Source organism: Patella vulgata, chromosome 1 (genome assembly GCF_932274485.2).
Source record: "Patella vulgata chromosome 1, xgPatVulg1.2, whole genome shotgun sequence".
Taxonomy (NCBI): Eukaryota; Metazoa; Mollusca; class Gastropoda; family Patellidae; genus Patella; species Patella vulgata.
The window spans coordinates 44,930,947-44,950,325 of record NC_065879.2 but is presented as its reverse complement, the minus strand read 5'-3'; the positions used below and the strand labels follow the sequence as shown (position 1 = coordinate 44,950,325).

At 36.5% G+C, this 19,379-nt stretch overlaps 1 protein-coding gene across 2 annotated transcripts in view; it reads right to left on the bottom strand.

The window, feature by feature from the left end:
• Positions 1 to 7,492: 7,492 nt before the first annotated feature.
• The window catches only part of LOC126821871 (protein lev-9), a 40,632-nt gene continuing 28,745 nt past the window's right edge, over positions 7,493 to 19,379 (bottom strand). Inside the window, exons 3-13 of one of the 2 annotated variants that reach the window (XM_050550445.2) lie at positions 18,941 to 19,141; positions 16,827 to 17,021; positions 16,325 to 16,504; positions 15,799 to 15,981; positions 14,977 to 15,153; positions 14,217 to 14,390; positions 13,502 to 13,586; positions 12,974 to 13,065; positions 12,385 to 12,561; positions 11,775 to 11,951; positions 7,493 to 10,501 (exon numbers count right to left, since the gene is read on the bottom strand). In XM_050550445.2, coding sequence (XP_050406402.1) covers positions 10,239 to 10,501; positions 11,775 to 11,951; positions 12,385 to 12,561; positions 12,974 to 13,065; positions 13,502 to 13,586; positions 14,217 to 14,390; positions 14,977 to 15,153; positions 15,799 to 15,981; positions 16,325 to 16,504; positions 16,827 to 17,021; positions 18,941 to 19,141 — 1,904 coding nt within the window. In that variant the 3' untranslated portion in view covers positions 7,493 to 10,238. The remainder of the gene's footprint in view (positions 10,502 to 11,774; positions 11,952 to 12,384; positions 12,562 to 12,973; positions 13,066 to 13,501; positions 13,587 to 14,216; positions 14,391 to 14,976; positions 15,154 to 15,798; positions 15,982 to 16,324; positions 16,505 to 16,826; positions 17,022 to 18,940; positions 19,142 to 19,379) is intronic. The other variant, XM_050550455.2, reaches the window with a different exon arrangement.

Genomic DNA, 19,379 nt, shown 5'->3' with positions numbered 1-19,379 from the left:
AGGAGTAGGGTCGCTTTTCCAACATTGTGGGTTTTCTCCCACTGCTAAAGATCCCTACGCGCAAGCGAATAATTGAAATAAAATTGAATCAATAAAATTAGTCCCGAAATGACCTAGTTTTGTGTCGAGTTGACGTTAAACCCCGTTTCTCTCCCTCTCTCACTCTAGTTTAGCATTAGTCAGAAGTGTAAAATGATAATCGACGGCATTAGTTGAACGACCTTTCACCTTCTGACATGAAGTTGATGCTCAAAACTTAACAATAGATCGTGGATGATTAGGTAGCAGATGACTGACAGTTCTCACTCTAATAGTTAAAAACTAGATAATGTAAAAGGAATGTGCTGAAAATTCAAATTGTTTCACTCTAAGCCGAGAAAACCTTATTTTAAAATCACTGTAGCCTCGATTGTCATTATTATTGCTGTCGAGATAATTAACAAAGTCTCGATTATCCATTTTTCGTTTAATCATCAATGAGCGTTGATCAGCAGATCGGATTGAAATCCAATGAAAATCGGACACATAAGATGGCATCGAGAGTTGATTATGGTCTTGTCATGTTAATAAATGTTTAATTAATAGTTTATGATATAACATTTTTCAACCCTAAAGAAAGACTTGCAATAGGCAGTTTTATCTTTTGCATAATGTATGTTTAATAAAATATAACCAGACTGACAGAAAAGGAAGACTGGGCGCCTGGTCCCACATGAGCCATTGTCGCGCAGCTACCATTTCGAATTTTGGGCACTACTTTCAGCGACAGCCAATAAGATAGGGAATTATTTTTTCACCCCTTAAAACGGCTGCGTATTGGGGACAGTAAAGAAAAGTTCAACCTTTGACTAGAAAAGTGGAATAACGCGGATCAATCGGGTATGGCATGCACATTTCTGTCCACGATTTCCGTAATAGAATTCGGGTTGTTCCGCTGCGCACTGATGACGTTAATCGGCGTTTTACACGATCGACCCCATTCCTGGAGCCACCCCTACGGGCCCTTAGCATAGTACATTAAAATTTGATTGTATTTGTTGAAGTGAACATCGAAGTTTGTTTTAGTTATCTTATTTATAGGCCAGAAACTGGGCCAGATTTTTATAACTTTTTGTTCCATTCATCAGTATTGTGGATAAAAATGTTTTTAAAAATTCAGTAAAATATCCAAGTTGCCGAAACGAGGTCCCACGCGCGAAAAAGCCTGCTAACAGGTATCCAAATTATGTTCATAATTTAAAATTCCATTTTGTCACGCATTTAGCGATGACAACTAGCAAGTAACTGCTGACCGAATTACCAGCCAATGAAATTAAATCGCTGCAATTTCCATTAGTCCTGATTAGCCGAGTGCAAACTTTGCGGAATTTACTGTTTGTCGGTAGCTACTACAACGACACACTAACTGCAATGTTGGAAATGTTGCATCAACATTCTGCATGGGCCACTCATAGTCAAGCTGTGCAATGCAACTTGCTGAACCAGATGCCCATTCCGATACAGAAACTGGATTCGTCTATTTAATTGTGAGTACACGTCAGCCACAACGTTCGTATGTAGGACATACTATAAATGTACGAAACCGATTCACTCTGCATTATGATGCGATGGATCTGTAGACACTCGAAACCCCTTCTTGCTCCGTGGGCAGTATACGTCCTAATCCCCGGCTTTCCCGGCAACGGTGATGACTAGGATAATAAAGATGCACGACGCCAAATGGTAACAATGGTATCACGGGAATACCATTCGCCCTATTCCGCCAGATACGTGTCAGGTGTATGCTATTGGCAGAACAGTATATCGCAATTCGCAACCATATCGTTATCTAATACTGCGGGACTTTTTATCGATTGCACTGGAACATTAACATATTTTGAATTCTTCATTGTAAAGTGGTATGTTTTTGACATTATAAAATCATTAATGATTGTGAGAATAAAGTAATCATTATCGTTTATAAGAATAACGTAATGCTTAGTTTGTATGAAACCAAAAAGTCTTAAAAATTGTCTTTTGAGGTATGGTATTAACAAATGGCATACTATTTGGGAAATTGCAGGTAAAGGTAAAGTTACACCAAACGACGTCATTGTATAACTATGACAACACTTTTGACTAGGAACGCCTGACTGTACCATCGCCTGCTTGGTCAATGCGTGGGCGTATGTATTTGCGCATGGAGCAAACAGGCGATGGCTTAATTCGCCGCCTCACTAAAAACTAGTACATTGACAATGTACGACACCAGTACGCTAAAAAAAAATATGTTTGAACCATGGTTAACTGTTTTTAAAGAATGTCGACAGCAGGCTACCACATATCCTTATCTCAGCCATCAATATAATCCATCTTAAGGTGAAGAGACATTTATTTATGATTTTTGATATTGTATAGAAAACATGAAGGGTCATTAGTGGAAGGTGATCGCAAGGTCGTCACACTTTGTGGAATTGCGTTTCCAACAATACCCATTATTAGCAATTGTGATCCATGGGTTACTAGGCTATGGTCATTTGAATATTCGAGGCTACGACCATTTTGAGCAAAATCTCGAAAACTGAATGGTTCAGATCTCAGGACCCTTAACACCGATCAAGGTAGCATTTGAAATATCAGGTTTTGCAGAGGGGGGGGGGGTCCGAGGAGGTAACACGACATGTTTTTAAAATAAAGTATTAACCCGGGTTGATCTACCTGCAATTTTGTTTAATGGTGTGGCAGACCCAATACGATTAAATGTTTTTTACTAATTATAGTGGAACACAAAATGAGTTATATATATCAACAAAGATGAATCATTAACCCATAAATCAAATCAATACGTTGTCGTGCACTCACTCTTTCTCGAACATCAGATACCATTTCTCGCTTAAAGAGTTTACATAGATAACACATTTTATTGCATCTGCGAGCGTGCTGTTTTTGTTTGTTCTAGCTTTACGTATTTTAGGACTTCTTATGCTGGGGGTGCGTAGCTCTAATACGCCTAAGCACAGCGCTCTCACAATATTTATTATTCAAGGAACTTAAATCTATAAGGAACATAAGTACTAATTATTTGACGTCGAACTGGGTTTATTAACGAATGAAAATGATAACACACTTAATAAAGATATATTGAAATTATAATTAAAACATCAATTACAAATTATATATTAATGAATAATTGAATATACAATTTTAGCATATATTATGTGACCAAGTGTAATTCTAAGCTATTTCACATTATCATATTATGCATAAAAGAAACATACACTAATCAATAAGCGATTATAAAGTATTATCATACTATGCGAATAAGTGTAGTAAACTATTTCGCATCATAATTTTATACATAAAATAAGCATAATATGTACGAAATGAATTATAAGGCGACACAATTATAAACTAACTCACCTATAAGAAACATAAGTACTAATTATTTGACGTCGAACTGGGTTTATTAACGAATGAACATAATTGTCCGTATTTCGTCTTTTATATTTATACCCAGTCGCTATCGCCAATTTAATATCTTAATAATAATTAACTAGAAATGTTTGAACATATACATGATAAGGGTTAAACATATAATACAAAATGTGATATAAATTAACATATTTACATTACTGAGACCTAACTCAAATGTAGGTACATACTAAATCAATGACTAAGATGCATGTTAAGTAATATTAAATTATTTTAAGATAGATGTTCAGAAAAGGTGAATAGAACGATCAGGGTTCGGAATAAAGATTAACTTATCCACTTTAAAGCAGTTAGTTAATTTAGATATGTAATTACATGTAAATCAAAATATGTACTATAACACATCCAATGAAATCGAAAAGAATTACTTTGCCCAAATCCAAAAGGTCTAACCAGTTTAAGCTTTATTTGTTAACTGATAGTAAATGGCCGAACCGTTCTAATCTAGTTAAAATCTCGAGTGTCCGAAGGCATCGAGAGTTGATCATGATCTTGTCATGTCAATAAACGTCTAATTAATAATTTATATAATATTTAAGGCCTAAAGAAAGACCTGCAATAGGCAAATTTAGCTCTTGAATAAATGTATCATTAAATGCAATAAGTCCAAATTATATTATTAAAGATATATTAAGGGAGATTAGATAAAGAGCTGATTTTAGCAATTGAATTTTCGACCTAGCCTCGATCATCATTACTAAAGTCGGTACGATAAAAAACATAGTCACGATTATCCTTTTCATGATTAAGTCAAGAATGAAAGTGAGGCATCAAATGGGATTCTAATCCAGTAAACCTCGCAGGCTAGCGTTAACATCGAGAGTTGATTATGGTCTGATAAGTTAATTAATGTCTAATTAATAATTTAGATAACATTTCAGGCCTAAAGAAAGACCTGCAATAGGCATATTTAGCTCATGCATGATGTATGTTTAAGTTTTACTTATAAAAAAAAATCATAATGATAGCAAGACAACAATTACGGGTCTATGCTTTTATTGACCAACCATACACTTTCAGATATTCTTTTTCAATGTTTCAGAAATTTAAAAAATTTCGATGAAAGGGACGATTGTAATACTATAGGGGTTATTTTAGTTCTATGTAAGGTGTTTAATATATTGAAGAGGAATTAATGGGTGACACCGAGAAATGGGCTAAGTAGGTATTTTGCAAGATTCAACTTTCTTAGACTTAACTCACTGACAGTTATGCCAGTACCCATTCTGGAAAGCGGTTACTATCGTAAAGGCTTCTGGTGCATAGACTAATACAATTAAATAGAATAATGTTAACGTAAAACGTTGCCCATACGAAACTCTTACCCAAAAATGGTAATTGCCCTGCCCTAAAAGCTGACGCATCTATACTTTCTATATAAGAAAGGGGGTTCTATTTGAGTAACGGACCTCTACCAGTCCCCGTAATCGTAGAGACTTGAAATTTTCAGGGGGACTAGCCGAATCGGTCAATAGCTTTTTATTTTACCATAGTTTAGCTTCAGCCGACATCATTTAGTATTCTCAGAAGGACGTTCCTACAGCCTCCTCGGCTGAGAGGCTGGGAAACAGACATCATATAGAGATCCTAGGAGAGGCATCATTTGGAGTTCCTAGGGAAGACAGCATGGATGCTTCCTAGAGAGTCGCCTGGGCTTAAAGGCCGGGATACCGACATCATGCAGGGTTCCAAGGACGTACTCCCAGCCTCTGGTTCGACGCCGGGACAGACACAACATGTAGTGTTTCAGCCGCTAGGTCTGAGTTCTATAAACACAGGTACATAAACCAACAAAGTGTTCCAGAGTTAAGTGATTATATACACAGCGTGAAATTCTGACTAGATAAGTGCCACCCTGGTGTCACGGGCCGTTTTCTGGAAGTTGCTGATTAGATAGTCAACTCTGTGCCATAGTGTCACATCTATATTTTTTTAGTGCCGTGACGAAGGACTGTCACGACGTACCCTTCTACCTGTAGTGTCACACGATAAACCTAGGAATTTCTTTCTTCTGATTTTGGGTGGGAGTAGTATGATTATTGCAATTTTATTCTTTATCATAGTGTTTGTAGTTTCTTTCGTTTATTTATATTATTTATTTACTTTCTGAGCCGTTGTTTTGGAGGGTTATTTTGAAAACTCAACATATCTCACTTTAGAGGTCATGTCCTTGACTATGTTATAATAAATATATATATATATATATAATAGATGTGTACTGCTTGTGCCTAACCATTATTGATCTCGCTTCACTGACTTCATAGACAATTAACATGGCGATTCTATCCAGTAGATGTACTATTTAATAATAAATCCATGGATTGATAATATATTGTGGTAAATATCATAATGGATATTGACCCCAAGTTCAGAACTAGCAATAATCAACAACAATAGTCTGGTTAATGCCCAATAGAATAAATGAAAGGAAATATATGGTTTAACACTTGCTAACACTTAAACTAAATTATTTCGAGACTATCATACAGCTATATGTATTCTTTTTATTTAACTTGATTACACGTGTAATACGAGGACAAAGAAACTTGTTCGAACCTCGTTAATCCAGACTTTTATCTAAACGCATTCACTTTGGGCGAAGTCTCGTAGTTTGTAAAACAAATATGCAAATAGATGAAAAGGAAACATGGAGTTTAAATTATTTCAAGACTAAGATACAGTTACGTATTCCTTTTATTTAATATGATTACGTGTGCAATAGAAAAAAAAGCTTGTTCGAACATTGGCGTTCCGCGGTCATATTCATACTAACCAGGGAGACACTGTGTGTTATGGGCCGCGGTTAGTCGCTACATTAAAGACACACCTTCCTTGACAGTCTTGGACAAGTTTAGTGAATACTCTAGGGTCTTCTTTGTTTACACAGGGGGAGCCACGGTGGCTAAGTGGGTAAGGACGTTGCTGTATTTGCCGAGAAAATTCATCGGGATTTTCCAACGTGGTTTCCCATTGTTAGTGGTGCAGGACGGTGGGTCTGACAAGGACAGCTATCTAGTAGTTCGGAGGGGACGAAAAACTGAGGTCCCGTGTACACATTGGCGTGCACGTAAAACATTCCTTGGCAGTTTGATGTCGATATGAGTAGGCCATAGTGTCGCTTCCCGGGCAAAATTCCCCTCATAGCAAATTGTATGGCGTATGACAGTCTTCATTAGACGATAAACCCCATTTCATTTCACTTCACTTTTCTGTTTACACCGATCTTTGAACCTGGGTCACTCAACTTAACTGCCCTCGCACATCGACTTGTGTTAACCTACCTGGGACCGCAAAAATTGCTGAAAGGGACGAGGAAGTTGGTGATGGGCGTGGAGTAGTACATGCGGAAGAGGATGGTTATTCGTACTGGAACAGTATGCTACCACTAATCACCAGGCTCACATGTAAGGGTGTGTGTGTGTGTGTCTTATTAACCTCTCGTTGGTTAAATATTCGCCTTCTGGAATTTTTCTACTGGTACGAAATATATAAGGGAGACTAATCCGAAGAATTTTTCTAATAGTACTAAATATTAAAGGGAGACTAATCTGAAGAAATCTACAACGAAGCAGACCACCATTATTTTTCTAACTAAAATCGTATTTAAAATCATCGAACTTTGATTAGCTGTAGCACACTCCCTGCGTTTTGTTGGAATATAATGTCTGTATGATCATGGTCAGCAAATCCTCGATACTAGGATTTCACAAGGTTTTCATCGCAGGACCAAAAACGTTCTAATAATTTTGGAAAATGCGCTTATATTTGATATATAGGTTCGAGTATCTATTCTACCAAGGTTTAACAAGGTATTTGTTGCAGGCCAAATAACTGTTCAAATAATTTTGGAAATGCCCTAATGTTTGATAGGATTCGAATCTATTTCCCATAACTTTGCTCTCAGACACGTTTACAAGGCTTTGTAATTTTCGACAGCGGTCATTCATTTGATGATTCAATAAAACCATTAAAGTGTCAAGAATGTCAATCCAATGACAAAATTAAATATGGACGTATAAGATTGAATTGATATGTTTATTAGACAAACTATAAAGATGATTACATATTTAAACAACATCTAGAATTTGTATCACTAAATATATAATAATATCAAAACAAACATCTACAAATAGATATACATTTTACTGTTTGTCTTCAGAATATGTTTACTGTATCCATGTTACCCGGAGGAGGTATTGATGCAATGACAACATATTTTTTTAAAACTTTATTTGCGCCTTTTTGTCGCCTCGTCTAAGCAAATTAATGCGTTTGGCTAAACTAGACTTTGTATTAGTTGTAAATGATTGGATGAATTTGTTCGGCCAATTGGATAGCCTCAAACCACTTTCTACACCACGCATGAGGATCAACCAAGGAGCAAACCGTTATTCCGAACCCGACGGAAATAGCTGGAATACGACGACATTTACACGTTGTATCAAAATGGATTATTTACTGAATGGCAAAATTTTAATGGGATGAAGTGCGTCCATTACAATAATAATAAAAGTCTGTGGCCTTAAGAGGATTGACCACAACCCCCAATTATAAAACCTCTAAAGAATAACAGTAGGTATTAATAACGTTAATTAGATCAATATTAACTGGAATGCAAATATTTAATTTACAAAGCTATCAATGTATCGCTAAAACTTACAAAGATATCAATGTATAGCTAAACACTCAAAAATATTAATTTAAAGCTAAAATCTATTAGATGTTGTCCTTGTTTTTAACTGTTCATCATAATTCTAAGTAAAGCTTATCTTTAATGACTTTACAAATAAAATATCATTTTGGGTGATTTAAGTATTGGAGAAACATTCCACTCCGATTCTAGATTCTAATATCAGTTCCTAATTCAGTTAACAATGAATAAGATGCAAAATATGTCTCTAAATGGTCCGCGTTTAGATATAATATTATGACTCTTTTACAGAAATATTATTGTATGCTTTAATAAATGACAATAAGGTTTCAAATAGAACTGACCAAACACTAGTTCAGTGATCAAGTATTTTAGACCAACAAACAAAACAAAATCTTAAGGTCTAATTTGGAAATAGTCGTATACATATTTGGTAGAACGAAACTAGCGATCAGATATTTAATATTTCTTCAGACATTCCTAAAACTATGACAATACAGACTAAAATGTACGAACGTACAAATAATGTATAGAGAGACATCAAAGCTTTGGGAATCTTCGCTGGTGACTTAATAAGTAAATCTTTCATTTGCCGTGAATTGACAACACAGTCAACTTAAGGATGTTCAAATGGGGCTATATGAGCAATTTGCTAATATAGTGCTCGGGTTTTAACATTTAGTCGTTCATGTACAAAATGGTAGTTTTCAAAGATTTCAGCGGACGATAGTACAAGACACAGGGCAGAACCAACAGCTTAACAAAGACACAGACTGTCCAATCGAAAACAATATTCAATTGACAAAGTACCAGAATACAAACATACCAGCTTCTGAACTTGCCATGGGACATATCCCCCACAGATAACATTCGTGCTTGGGTTTTCGATAACCAGGTGTGTTATTTTGAACATGATATTCTAAACAATTGATTAAAAATGGTGAAAGTGATAATGCCTCTTACAAGAACGATATTAATTATGATGCTTTACTTTTACATAATATTAGTAATCACAACCATTTATAACAGTGGATGCTTGAGCATATGTAGACGAATAGAAATAGAGAGACACACAAATAATAACTTATATCGCCCTCAAAAATGAAAATAGTGGAGGGTATTCTTAAAATAAATATCAATGCTATCAAATTACGCGTCTAAAGTCAACACAACACAAGCAATAAACATTGGCTAACATGACATTGTGCTTCGTTGTTATGTATATAAAAAAAATTAATAAAAGTTTTAGATTGCAAATTCGTTTCGTTTGTTTTTACAATTTTAAAGCAGCAGAGTACAGTATCAAAAATGAACGAAACGAAATAGACACCTGGTTCTGCATACAGGTGTATTTACAAGACAAGTACAAAAGCTAGACATGGAGCCTAGATATTGTGATATGCTTATATTTTTATAAGAACGAGGATAGCTATTGAAACGTGTGCATTATGAATTGAATAAAGCCGTAGCAGAAACTGTATCAAGTGCCTTTACGATAATAATTTCAAGCTGTTCAAGCTCATTATATTTTTTTTTTGGGGGGGGGGGTGTTTTTGTTTTAAATAAACCGTGGTTAGATTTACTAAAACTAGTAATTTATGCGAGAAAGTCGGACGTTTAGTCCTTTTCAAGTAATGTTCTTTAGTTTAGCCCAACCCTATTGATGGGTGTAGTAACATCATGACCACGAGGTCACTTTGTCTATACTTAATCACACAGTATTATTTTAGACTGTCAAACTTTGGGAACATAAAAACGATGGGAGTAGGCCTATAACTCTGGTCAACGAGTTTTAATAGAGTTCAGCTATCCAGCGACTGTTTCTGGGTTAAATTTGTTTTGAGATTGTCCAGTTCTGTCCACTAATCCGATGTCTTGTTTGTTCTGTTACGCGACCTAATTCCGTTCAAAATTTATTCAACGGAACACATAATGTGTCTAGGTAATCTTTAGCATATTTAAATCAGAAATTTGATTATATCGGAATTCACTTTCTTTGCTGTTTCTTCCAACATCGTAGCGACATTACGTCTAATCCAAAATGATCACAGCCCGCGCAATACGTCGAGTCTTTCCTACATAGGCCTATAGCGTTTTTGTGTTCCCCGCTTGTGCTCTACTGTTCTTCCATAGGTCGCCATAGTTTTGGTAATATGGGATGCCGTGCTGGAATACATCGTGGTCTGTTTGGTGGACTCCATTTTCCATTAACGCATGCAGCGCCACTCGGCCCAACAAGTTTGTAATTCCTTTGACATTCGTACTCCAGTCTGTCACCGTGTTTAATTGTAACGATGTATTCTTTGAAGATGAATTTTCCAAAATGGCCTTTTTTGTAAATTTGACCATTCGGTATGGATCCAGGATTGGGACAGAAATCTAAAGATAAATAAAGATGTATACTTTTTTATAGATCAGTTAGCTGCTATCATCAATTCCCATCAATAGTCGTTGTTTTATATTTGTATCAAGTGATCAGAAACATATTCTTTTTACCCACTAACCCCTGCTTGGGAATTTCAATTCTCGAGTTACACTTACATTGGAGCATTTTTAGACCAACATACTGTAATTTTTATTTCTATGATTACGTGTGCCGTGCGACGGGGAGAATTTTGCCCGGGCAGTGGCTTCTCGCCTATTCTTAATCAAACGCCAAAAGTCAAGAGATCTTACTATCATTATCAACTATCAACTTAAAGATACATTAGTTAAGAGCTAAATATGCAAGCCTTTCTATAGGCTTCAAATGTTATAGAAATTATTAATTAGCCCTTTATTTACAAAACAAGCTCAAAATAAACTTGGCTTAGATACAGCTTGGATTTAAATAGCAGTCCATTTAATAATTAAATGGATGACCAAGCTAATATTTACCGTTAATCACTGACGTCACTCCTGGAGACGGTCGATAAAAGGACTGATAATCGAGCGTACCGTAGGCATTGAAAATGTTACTTGATAATCGATAATATGTGGGCGGAGTTTATCGTCTGTCAATTAAACGATCGGCAATTCTCGGTGACGTTACGGAGACAGTTGATGCCAATTTCTAGTCCAAACTTCCAATAATGTGACTTCGTTCAGAATAAAATAATTTGACTGAAATGTTCAATATGTTCTTTTTTATCATCAATTTTTGAACTGTTATATCAAGAACAGCAAACTCTATTAAATCTTAACTAATGTATCTTTAAACACGGGACTCCGTCTTTTGTCCCAGCCGAACCACTACAGACACTATCTTTGTCAGCCCCACAGACTCCAGAGCCACACAAGTGAGAACACGGCTCGAAAAATCCCAAATGTTCTGTTCGGCTGAAGCCGGGATTCTGACGCATCCATTCTCGTTGCTTCTTTTAAAAGCTACACTTGTCAAGAGGTGTGTGTGGGGGGGGGGGGGTAGACGAATGGTTAGTGCGTGCGTGCTGTATCATAAGATCTGTCATTGAGTCAACTGGCGTGGTTTCGATTCCCCGGTTGTACGTAACAAGGAGTAGGGACGCCCCCTCCCAAATAACATTCATCGCGTCCGTAGGCCCATGCGTCTTTGTTTCGATTGCTAGTTGGCATAAAAGGCTTAACACTCGCATAATTTAATTCTCATAACTATAGTGATAATGTTATGAAATATTTAACAATAAATGCTTACTCTCTTCACATTGTGGTGTGGGTCCTTCCCAGATTCCAAAATTACACGTCAGGTATCTGTGATCATTTCTCAGTCTGTATCCCTCCATACAGAAATACCTAGCACGATCCCCGTGATTCATGTTGAAGAAAACACGGTGACCATTCTCCATCTGTGGTGGGGCAGTTTTACATGGGGCTGAAATACCAAATGCATATTGAAGGAAAGTGTAATTTATGATTACATATACTGTAAATTTAGTATATATTTAAAATGGCTGTTGATTTGTTGATTCATTCAAATTCTTACGTCCACAGATAAAGTCAATGTTGAGATATAATGGATAATGCGTTCCTGTGTAACTCCCAAAAAAAGAGCACTAAAATATTTGTGGACTTTGCTGACCTACATCACCAAAACTTTATCGGAGGACCCTTTCTCTTTTAATTTACAGTTTTCGGTACAAATTTTGTTATTTATTCGTTAAGTTACTTTGATTTATAACACGTGGATACCATGGGATATATGATCTTTTCTATTGGCTGGGGTGGCGGGTGGGGTGTCCCCTGGTACACCTGGTCCACTCATTCTAGATTCGCCATTGGAAACCTACAAATAGAGATTTACCTACCTGGTACACATCTTGGTATTACCTTCCACGTGCCGTTATTACAACTTATCTCTGACGTATCATTTAACTCTAAACCTTCCTTACATGTATACGTTATAGCTGTTCCATGATCTACCCACACTCCCTCTTGACCAGCTACTACAGATCCATTCAATATGGCTGGTACTTGACATTGTCCTGTATTGTATAACATTAAGAAATCGTTTATAAAATAGAAATTGTACACACAATGCATGTCCAGATCTAGCTAGCAAATTGCGAATTAAATTGTCTAGGATTATCTTTTAGAATAATTTTACGATTACGCCAAATTCCATTTAGCAGTCGAAAATTTTGTTCTTGTCCCAACTATTATCTTCACCGCAAAAACTGTAAAACTGACAAAATATCAAAACGAAACGCCTGTCGATTGAGTTGTTTAATTGGTCAGAATACTGGAATACATTAATCAAATCGGAGTTGTGGCATCACTTCTGGTTAACAGCTGCGAGCCATCATCTGATATATCATTATGCCGATTATTTTAAAGAGTTTATAAAAAGACGTGAAAAGTTCTGAATCTAAAATTACAACACAGAAACAGTTTTACCCAAACACTTTGGCAGATTTTGAGACCACTGTCCGCTTTCCAGACACTGGGCAGCAAACGCCGGTCCGTCAAAAGTCGTCCTGGCATAACATCTGAAAGTAGTACAGTATGAATCATAATAAAGACCGAAAGATTAAACGTATATTTAAGTTAAAGGGTTCGCCCTTAAATAAGCGTCCGTTTCCTGTGATTCATATCCATTTTAGATTTCACTGGCAATTAAAAATCCACCATTCATATTTTAATTATGTGTGTCGAAGGCGTTTAAATCTAGGGTATGTGGTGGTCTAAACCGATATATCTGATACAGGCGTAATACGAATAACGTGCATTGTAGGAATAATACATAATCTATACCTTTGCATTTAAAACTACTTTTCTGGCGAGTCTAAGTCAGCCCAAACAGCAGTCATATGTTAACTACATTTCGTTGTCGGTATAGGAATACCGGAATGGGCATTGTGTATATGGGAGTGATTTTGAGTAGCTTCTATGTTATCTAAAGAAAATATTTCTAGCAGAACTCACCTGAAGAAATACACCGAACCTACAGTAGTTCTATGTCCATCGACATAACCATTCCATAATGGACCGGGTACACCACAGTCTATTTCTGTTAATATAAATAAAATAGAGTACTACAAGGAACACACCCTAATGGATCTGGGGCACCAAGGTACGAGCGTATATTTCTGTTAATATTTTGTTTGATATTGAGTAAAATATATCACTGACGTTTGCCAAATTAAAATGTCGCATAAAGATGGTTTACCTCCCTTATTTGAGAATTTCGACCGGTATACCACTGCTTAAAAATTCCGCAGTATCTTTGGGCCTGTTCATATCAGGCCTTACGATTACCAAGACCAATTTCCTATTTTCGCGTCACTTCCGGAATACTGAATCTGGTTAACCAATCGTACCATCGTAAAACCCAAGGACATCGATATAGTAAAAATGAAACTTCCAGTTGGTGAACAAATCTGCCACGAGCTCGGTTACTGTGTAATGTGAGAGCTCGCATTGATATACAAATTGCCAAATGGTTTGACTTGTAATGATCAACTTATTTAATTTATTGTGGGATTATGGAAGTTGCTTCTGTAATTTTATTTTTCTGTTCATTAGAAATATCACACTTTAGTTTGCTGGGTCGAACAGATGGCTTAATTATCCTTCAATGAACCTATCTTTAAATCCTAGCTCGAATCTAATCCATAAAGAGAGCATGCTCTAGAGTTACCTTCACATCTTGCTTCTTGGCCACTCCACAATCGATCAGCCTGGCACCTGCGTTCAGCAGAGCCGACCACTTTATACCCATCATTACACACAAATCTAATCAAAGAACCGTACGTTCGACCGGATCCTATCATAGTTCCATGTAGCGGTGGTCCCAACTCTTGACATTCGATTGCTGAAACAGTAAATGTAACCGAAAGCGACATTTTGAGACATTTTGATTTCAAAACTTCAAATATTTTAAGTAAAAGTTAGATTTCGACCATAATACTTTTGAATAGAATTAAGATCACTATTGCCTGTCACAAACGGAAGAGAGTCCCCTACCACTCACATAAATAAAGTTTAAAATATATTAATCTCGTTTCTACATAAGAATATCTGTGTTGTATTATTTAGAGATTAGTTTTACAGTTTATCTGGTAAGCAACATTTTGGCTTCAATACGCCAGAATAAAGGTTAAGTATGGAAATTAAGATCATACTTAAAAATAAGATTTTGGTCCAAATATTTTTCAAATCGATCAATTCTAACTTAGTTATGATCAGTTTAATATAGGGTATGTTTAATTGTCCGAATCCGGATGAAATTTACATTCAATAATTTGCACATCATATTGCTTTCTCACAGGTATCTTTAAAAGTGGGGAATGGTCTGTTAAATTTTGAGCCCTCTCTTATAAGATTACTGGACTCCAAATATTTTGAAATTATTTAACCTCTTTTTTATTGGAGTAAATAATAAATAATTAATCGCTTACGTTCACATGTAGGTAATATTCCTGACCATTCTCCATTAGACTGACATTCTCTGAATGCTCGACCCAATAGTTCAAAACCTTCATTACAGTGATATGTAACTCTACTAGGAAACGTGAACTTATAACCCGGATCTCGCCAACCGTTGTTGATTTCTCCAGGTGCACCACAATTTCGGGCTGAAAGATATAAATTTCATACAATTTCCATAGCATTACGTTGTCCTGGTTCCTAAAAAAAAAATAATGTGAGTCAATCAACATTTGAAAATGTTGACCGATCGTCCACAAACGGTACGCACAACACGGAATACGACCCTCAAAATATTGCGTGTGTTTGTGGGTGTGTGTGTGTGGGGGGGGGGGGGGTAATACATTAATTCAAGGCGACTATCTGTCTTCATTCTAAATTTTAGATCCACAGATCAGAAGGTCTGTCATTGGGTCAAGTCGCGCGGTTTCGATTCTCCGCTCGAACGTGACAAGGAGTAGGATCGCCTGTCCAACCTCGTGGGTTTTCTCCGGGTCCTCCAGTTTCCACCCACTACTAAAGTCCCCTACGCGCAAGCAAATTAATGAAGTAAAATTGAGAGCCATAGGTTAGTCCCGAAATGACCTAGTTTGTGTCGAGTTGACGTTACCCCCCTCTCTCTCTCTCTCTCTCTCTCTCTCTCTCTCTCTCACACTACTCCCATGATTTGATCAACCCAATTCAACGTTTAGTTTTGACCCAAATCAAAGAGGATTAGTTCTTTTAATGCTATTTGTGGTGGTCATACCATCTTATCAAATAAAAGAATTGCCCAACAGAAAGAAACAACTTACCTTTACATGTCATTCTGGGTCCTACCCATTGACCTTCTCCTGTACACATGGATCTAGGCGCCCCCTCTCTATAATAACCAAAGACACACGTATAGGTTAACTGTGTGCCGGCTTGGAACTGCAGTTGATCTGTAGGTGCATCGTGGGAAGCATGTTCTACCTCCGGTGGTCGTCCACAAACAACTATAAGCACAATTAAAGATTATATTATTTGTGGAACCCAGATCGAAACTAATATGTTGTGAAGGTATAGAAACATAAATTCATGATGATTACATTTTCATCTTGTGGTATACCTGAACTTAATTTCTAGTCAATAATCAATCATGTAACTACAACAATTGCGAATTGAAACCAACAACCATGTGTTTCATATTCGACAAGTTTCTTGGGTTAATCTCGTCTTAAACGATTTCTGTCTCAGATACGAACAAGAACATGCGATAAAATCATAATAGTCTGAAAATGTTGCTATTAATAACAATATATTGTTTGTTATCAGCCTTGAATTTCTTGTAGATCGTACCCTTTTCACAGCTTGGGGGTGATCCGTCCCATTGACCATCTGACTGGCAAGTTCGTTCAATTCGTCCAACAAGATGAAAACCAGGATAACAGCTATATCTAGCTCTACCACCAATCATATTGGGGGGAATGATATGAACTGTACCGGAAGGTATATCGGGCAAAAGGTCACATCCAGCATCTGAAATCAAAAGTAAAATACCGCGGATAAAGGTACATGAACTAAGAACGATTAATGGATTGATTAATGTATCCTGATGTCGGCACAATTAAAGTGAAACGTTGAATTTCTTATTTTGGAATAATATCGCCATAAGGTAACATTCAAAGGGCAATCTAGTGGACTCCAAGTGTAATAAGCAGTGAAATTCCCCGAATCAGCTCACATCGCGACACATATACAGTGCAGTCTTGTTGCTCAAACATAGAACAGACATCTTGTTGGTGTTACCAATATCCGAACCGTGCGATACAGTGAATTCAACGTTCAGTTATTTACTTACGGCTACATGTTAAGTTAGGTCCGACCCACACTCCATCTCCGACACACCAGGCTCTGACTACCACATCTTTCCTGGCTGTAAAACCAGCATCGCACTCATACAGTAAAGTGCTTCCCAATGGATGGGACATAACATTCCGGGGTCCACTGTGATGGGCGTGGTTCACCTGTGGAGGGCGACCGCATTCTTGTTTTTCTGTAAAATACATCAAATCAAAATAGTAAAATGTAGGGTATTGTGACCATTGTCGCAGCTTCTTTATTCGATACCTGATTTTGCACGGCTTCTTAGACTCGAGATAACCACGTCAGTAGTGTATCTGTTGGGTACTTTGTTTTTATATGGAACCTATTTTATTACAGCCGAGAATTCAATTACTTGAACCACTCTGTAAGTAAGATCAAGAATCCTGCTGTTTATTATTGGTAAACATGACGTGTCTTATTTATTCATATATTTATACATCGATTTTACTCATCATTATTAACCTGCTTAGGTATGAATAGTATAGCAAATAGTATATCATGATATGGTTCTTCTTTGTGACCAAAAAAGCAAAACAAAATTGAACCGAACTAGTTTGTCCAGAATAATATTCGAAGTATATTCCACGCGGAGTCAGTCTAGGCTGTAGTATTGGTGTCTAACTTATGGTCGGGTCGTCAAATTATTGTTTATTTTTTATAAAACCCTGTATTTAAATAAGTCATGTTATTAGGCAGGTTTTGGTTAGTAGATAAGCCCTTTCACAAATACAGTACTTCAAAGATTTGGCAGGAAAAGTCAGACCGTCTAAACCATTTTCTGGCACAAAACTATAACTATATTACAGAAAAGTGACATCTTCAATTAGGCAAGATCGTAAAAGATAAGCACCATCAAAATCTCTCCCTGTTACACATTTTAAACATCATTGATAGACACTGTAGTTAAACTAAGTTTTCGCTTTCATACGTTTTCAAAATATATGTCTACAATCGATATATCTTGTGCAATATTCCGTTTACTAATACGGCTTACAATGTAAATCAGTGGACAATTATATTTACATTACTATCGAAAACAAACATAAACCGTATTTCCAACCGTTTATCTCATCAGTGATAAAAACCAGTATAACATGGTTTAGACTTTGTTGACAAGAAACTTCAAAATTACTCATTATAAATATTACCAATAAACAAACACTTCATATAAAGTCTTACGCAATTTGAGTCTCTGTAGTGTTCGGGTCAGAACGTATTGATATTTTTGCCGATTACTTATCGGGTTTCCTCATCACTGCCTTATCTCTGTCCAACAGACCCCTTCCAACTTCAAAACTATACGGCTCACCAGAAAATTGAAGTTATTAAGTTGATTTTAATAACTGAGAAAATATTGATAAACGTTTTATTTGTATCCCTGAATGTCGTTTAATTAAAGCACCATTATTTATGTTTGTATCTGGGATTTTATTTTTCTTTGACAGCTGAGAAGAACTAAACGATAATTATAGCAAAAACAGAATTGCTCTTTATAGAAAAAAGCAAGAAAATTCTTAATTTGTTATTTTTCTTTATATTTCAAGATTTGAAGTACTAATTATATTTCACTTACTACACTATTTGTGTGATGTAACGAAATCATCCGTCGTTTCAGGAACAGCACTAAATAAGGAACATATTACACTCTTCCGTCAGCAGCAAGGACAAACGCGCCACGTTTTCGAATAATGTAGCATAAGGTATAGCAATTGCTGTCTGAACCGATTTATTCCTGATCGATTTCAAAATTCATTGACTTATTTGTGTACACCCAGTTAAATTGAAAAGAAACAAAACAATCGAAGATATTATTTCCCTTTACAGATACATAATTCAATGCTCATAAGTATATATTTGTACTATATGACAAATACCTTGAGATGATGCCGGGAGTGGTGAGGGGTGTCGTCCATGAGGCAGGGTATAATAATTAATGAGGGGTTCATATAATGAACATACTCTTTCTGATAACTTTGGCTGTACACTCTTAACACTGATTCCAAATTTCACTGTGCTTGACTTTTACCAATCACCTTCATACTTGTCCTTAAGGACCTGATCTTACGTTTATTGTAATTATATACTCACCTATAACATGTCTTGTAAGATTACAAGTGGGGGCTTGCCTGCTCCAGGTCTCGTCGCCCTGACAGACCCTCCCTGTAATTCCAAATAACGTATAACCGTCGTCACATCTATATTTAGCAACAGCACCGAACTGATTAAAGGGAATTATTTCAACATGGCCGTGGGGTATTCTAGATCCCTCAATGTCAACACATTTCATGTCTGTGAAAGAAAAAATACGAAAATAAATTGATAAACAAAACATCTACCAATGTCAATCTAAAGGGGCATTAGGTAGGGTTAGTGCTAAATGATAAGGCCAGCTCAAATTTTTTATCATACAGGGCTAGCGCTAATCCCAACCCTAACCCTGTACCTAGCCCCAATGCTTACCATAACCTTAACTTACAACCTCGCCAACAATCACGTGCCGTAACCTTATTTACATCTTCACGACCTT